This window comes from Pundamilia nyererei, unplaced genomic scaffold, assembly GCF_000239375.1.
Source record: "Pundamilia nyererei isolate P.nyererei 1_Seehausen unplaced genomic scaffold, PunNye1.0 scaffold00186, whole genome shotgun sequence".
Classification (NCBI taxonomy): Eukaryota; Metazoa; Chordata; class Actinopteri; order Cichliformes; family Cichlidae; genus Pundamilia; species Pundamilia nyererei.
The window spans coordinates 973,285-977,697 of record NW_005187587.1 but is presented as its reverse complement, the minus strand read 5'-3'; the positions used below and the strand labels follow the sequence as shown (position 1 = coordinate 977,697).

General features: G+C 39.6%; 1 protein-coding gene across 1 annotated transcript in view; it reads right to left on the bottom strand.

Moving 5' to 3' along the window:
* Positions 1-2,640: 2,640 nt before the first annotated feature.
* eif3ba (eukaryotic translation initiation factor 3, subunit Ba) overlaps positions 2,641-4,413 on the bottom strand; it is a 6,439-nt gene continuing 4,666 nt past the window's right edge. The window contains exons 14-18 of the mRNA XM_005747004.1: positions 4,365-4,368; positions 4,140-4,322; positions 3,702-3,810; positions 3,503-3,615; positions 2,641-3,207 (exon numbers count right to left, since the gene is read on the bottom strand). Coding sequence (XP_005747061.1) covers positions 3,515-3,615; positions 3,702-3,810; positions 4,140-4,322; positions 4,365-4,368 — 397 coding nt within the window. The 3' untranslated portion in view covers positions 2,641-3,207; positions 3,503-3,514. The remainder of the gene's footprint in view (positions 3,208-3,502; positions 3,616-3,701; positions 3,811-4,139; positions 4,323-4,364; positions 4,369-4,413) is intronic.

Sequence of the window (4,413 nt, the reverse complement as noted above, 5' to 3'; positions counted from 1 at the left end):
AAAATAAAAATGTATTTATTAATCTGAAATTGCTTCTTGGAGACTTGGTTTTAGGATTAAAGTTTAAACACGCCTAGGCTAAAGGTTCAGACTGGGCACTTGGTTGTGTAAACTAAAATTAGTAATGAGATGTTTTGGAATGCATTAAAGTCAGTGAGTGTCATCTGGTTAACAGAGAACAACTGTGAGCTAAAATGTAACAAGCGTTCATTGAAAGGACCTCAGATTTGACATTGCTGATAATAAGGTCCCAAGTCTGCAGTGGATCAGATGAGCAGCTGCTGAGAGACAGAAATGTCATATAACACAGTCTTAACCATTCATAAAATAAGAAGAACTATGAGACAGGAAGTCGACATTCTATCTTATAATTTAACATTTTTTAATTTCAGGAAACCATATTTGGGACTTAGTATCAAAATTTTTATTCAGTATGTCATCAAATTTGACTTCTATTTGAAGACACAGTAGCTTATACTTTCTTTGTTGTTTGAATAAAAAGCCAACTTTCATATGTTAAACTATGATTTTTTTTTTTTTCTCAGTAAGTCTGAATTTGAACTTGTTTTATAATCTGGTAATTTCTGTACAGTCAAAAAGTTTCAATTTTTTTTTTAAAAAACTTGATTTTTCTCAGTAAAATTTCTCTCTTTTTTTTGGGTTTAAACAGGACCTCCTTCATAATAAAGCGCACATTGTCTGCAAATTTTACTTATTCATGTATTTTTTATTCAGTTATTTGAAAGAGTTCAAAATTTCACCCACAATTATCCAGTTAAAACATGCACACTTTAAGCGTTTAATTTGCAGATACAAAACTGATTTATGACTGTGGTTAAGCCACATTTCTTCAGGTGGTTTGTGGAACATTTAGTGACATGGCTAACTGGTAGATAACGTCTTTGATAATAAGAGTATTTCACAGTGAAAGTGTTTAAAAGTATGTGCAGATATTTGGGAGGTTAATGAGATCCGTGCAGCATAGAGTCTATATTGTGGCTGAACAGTGGCCTCCCGCTCCCATTGGGAATTAGCCATGCAAGACTAATGAACCCAAATGGTGCTAGGACGTCAGCTGTATGTTGAGGTCTGAAAGGGTTTTTCACAATAACAATGACGCAAGTGTTGATGAGAAAACCAAACTACTGTATTTAAGGCCTTCCTATCGAGCACATTTAGACTATTTAATGTTTTATTGTAGAAATTATGGCCCACTTTGTTTTATTTTTTGCAAGCAAGTCATATGGCCTTGGGGTGAAGGTATGGATGACTTTCAAATCTGTGGAAAAAGCCAAGGCTAGAATTTCACCTTAATGACAGGCCAGGTATCTACAGGAACAGAGCGAGAGGAAAACCCATGATTTTGGTTGATGCAAATACTTCAAGGCCACAAAACTCAAACAGCAGATACAAAAGAGCAAGTGACCTTAGCTTACAAATATTTTAAGTACAGCGAAATGTGGGAATATTAAAATCATTTGAGCAGAAATGGGCACAATTTCACTGCAATTTATGGCTTTCAAAGGCAAATTCAGTGGCAGCTAGATGACGTCTGAGTTTAGGCTCAAACACAGCCCTGCATTTAGCTGCCACGCTTGAGGCTGAAGTCATCTGTTTATGAGATGGATCTTTTTCCCCCTACAAACAACAAAGATTTGCAGTCGTTTTATATTCTTAACTGCAGTGAGCTAAAGACAAAACAAAACACAGTAAACACTCACCTGATTGGATGTAAACAAACTCATGTCTAATGGAGAAAAAGTACATGTGACTGTGATGCTGTTAATACTGAAGAGATGTGAGCAAACCTGTTGATGCTGATTGGTACTTTTGTCTTGACACTTTTCTACATCTGTAGCTGTCACATTTGGCCCAGTTGAAGGAACTTGTTTCAGCTGAGAACCAGCACTGTCCATGATCAGGATCGGTGTTTTCCTTGCAGTGGATTTCACATGCACACCCAAACATCATTTATTTTAGAAAATACTCCGTGGAGGTGCATTAACAGTTTAAATGACCAATGCAGCAGGTTTGGACGTCAATTAGACATCTCACTAGTACAAAACCTGCACTGGTGTGAAATTAGCATGTGTAATTGTGTGGAATATTCACAGTTAGTGGGCGATTATGCCCTGTTCTGCCTTAATTACTCAGGAAACACAATCTAAATCACAGTACTTCTGCTGTACATGTGTCTCCTGGAGGGTGCTGCATGTGAGTAAGAACAGCTTTTATATCCTGATGTGATTTGATGACAAGCTGGCCTATACCCCGCCCCCTCCCCTCAGGAATCATAAGGTGAAACAGCAAAGAATCAGATACAGAAATATAATAAACAATTACAATTTTAATCTTAGCATCTTTACCAATAATCCAGATTATCAATAATCCACATGCCCTAATTAGTATGATCAGGGTACGCAGTAATATTTTATTAGACATCAGTGAACGACAACGGCCATGTACATCTTTGAATTATTTTATCAAGCCCGCAGCAGTTTTGGCATATTTACTGTGTAAACACTGCTCCAGACTGATGCAGGTTAATTTTCTGTTAGCTTTCTGATATCACATGCAATCATGTGACCAATCCATATTTGAATGGACTCACTCTAATAATAACCAAACCGTGAGACAGAGTCAGGTGGTATTCTGTTTGTTTATTTAAAGGTTTTCCCACTGCGCGCCCCCTCCCTGTGTGAAAGCCTAGTCTGAAAGGAGGAGGATACAGGCCACTATAGCGCCACATCAGCACATTTATTAACAAGGCTACTTGTTTATTCACAACACCTCCACCCCTGAATGGTATGGCACTCTGTGCTGCCCTGTAACAACAGACTAGCATGGTGAGGCTAGTTCAAAATAAATCCCCAGGGGGGGTTGAGGAAGGTCCAAAACAGGATGGAGTTTGAGATTAGACACTGAGACTCCAACTAATGAACAGAGTAGGAGGCAGTTTTGCTGAATATCAAAGTCCACAGAGGAAAAAAAAATGGGGAAGATGATGCTGAGAGACAAAGAGAAATTAGGCAATACAAAGTATTCTCTTTTGTCTCTCGATGAAGCTGCTGATCCGTAAGGCGCACTTTGATGATGAGTTGAACGTTGCGGCCTGAGATGAAGCCCCAAGATTCACAGCGTGGTCGTCGTCCTTCTCCAATCAATGACGTAGCTCCTCTCTCCTCCTTCCACACAAAAACGGATGGACTGAAGGGGAAGACAAGAGCGGAAATGCAGAGTGAGACTGTGAGCAAAAGGGAGGGTGATGAAGATGCTGCTGACTGTATGAGCATGCGGGAATGGCATTAATTTTTCTGTTCGCCACTTCAGATTAAAACTGAAGACAACATGCATCCCCTAATTTATATGCAGCCGTATTATGTGGACTAATGTAAAGTTTTATAGCCGGATGTTTAAAATATGAACACATCTCCACAGTGAAATCAAAGGGTGCAAGACAAATAGCTGACAAGACTCCACAACAACCTGTGCAGTGTGTTACCTGCGTAGGGGACTACAGATCTCCAATGGGAATGATTTCTTCGTTGATAAAAAACTCAATGGTCTCTTCCTCCCAGTCGTCCACATTGCTGTCCGGCTCATCTGTGCCCACTCCTACATGACACAAAAATTTCAGCACTCTTAAGAAAAAGCCTCAAAGGCAAGTTAACAGTGAGTGAGATAACAGTGAGAGGTCCCACCTCCTCTGAGCTCGAGGCGAATGCTCTTCTGTTCTTGATAAATCTTCAGCGCCTCCTCCCTGTACCGTCGGTAGTCTTCCATCATTGCCCTCCGCTTGTCCACCAGATCCTACTCACACAGAGCAGAGTTCAGCATCATAACCCACAAAGCTTACATTTCAGTGTGAACACACAGCTTGTATTACCATGAAAGCATGTAAAGTGTTAGCAGCCTCAGTGAATTATACTATAGAGTCAATATAAAAGTTAGCAAAACGCTTTAAATTTCTTTAAAGAGATACAGGAGATGATTAACTTGCAAATTAACAGGACAATAAAAAGGGGCCTATCCAATGCTGATGGAAGAGGTGGGGGACAGCACATGAAAAATTGGGAAAAGCATTTCCAACAAACTCTCCCAAAGATAAGTTAAAATATAAATATATAAACAGGTCAAACCTTAGAAGCCTTGGACTGGCTCAGACGATCCTTCTGCTCAAAGATCTTTGAGTATTTCTTCAGATCCTTTTTGATCATCTGCAAGAGAACAGATGAGTGTATATGACAGCATGTTAACGTGACAGATGGCTTCACAAACGCATCATCGCAGTACATGGTGGACACATGTATAATGTGGTGTAGCTGGGAGCCTCAGATTAGAGCTAGAATCAGGAGCCACGGTGCAGCTCTCATACGAGGTGTCAGAAAAATTATGTTTGTCATCACTGGCTCC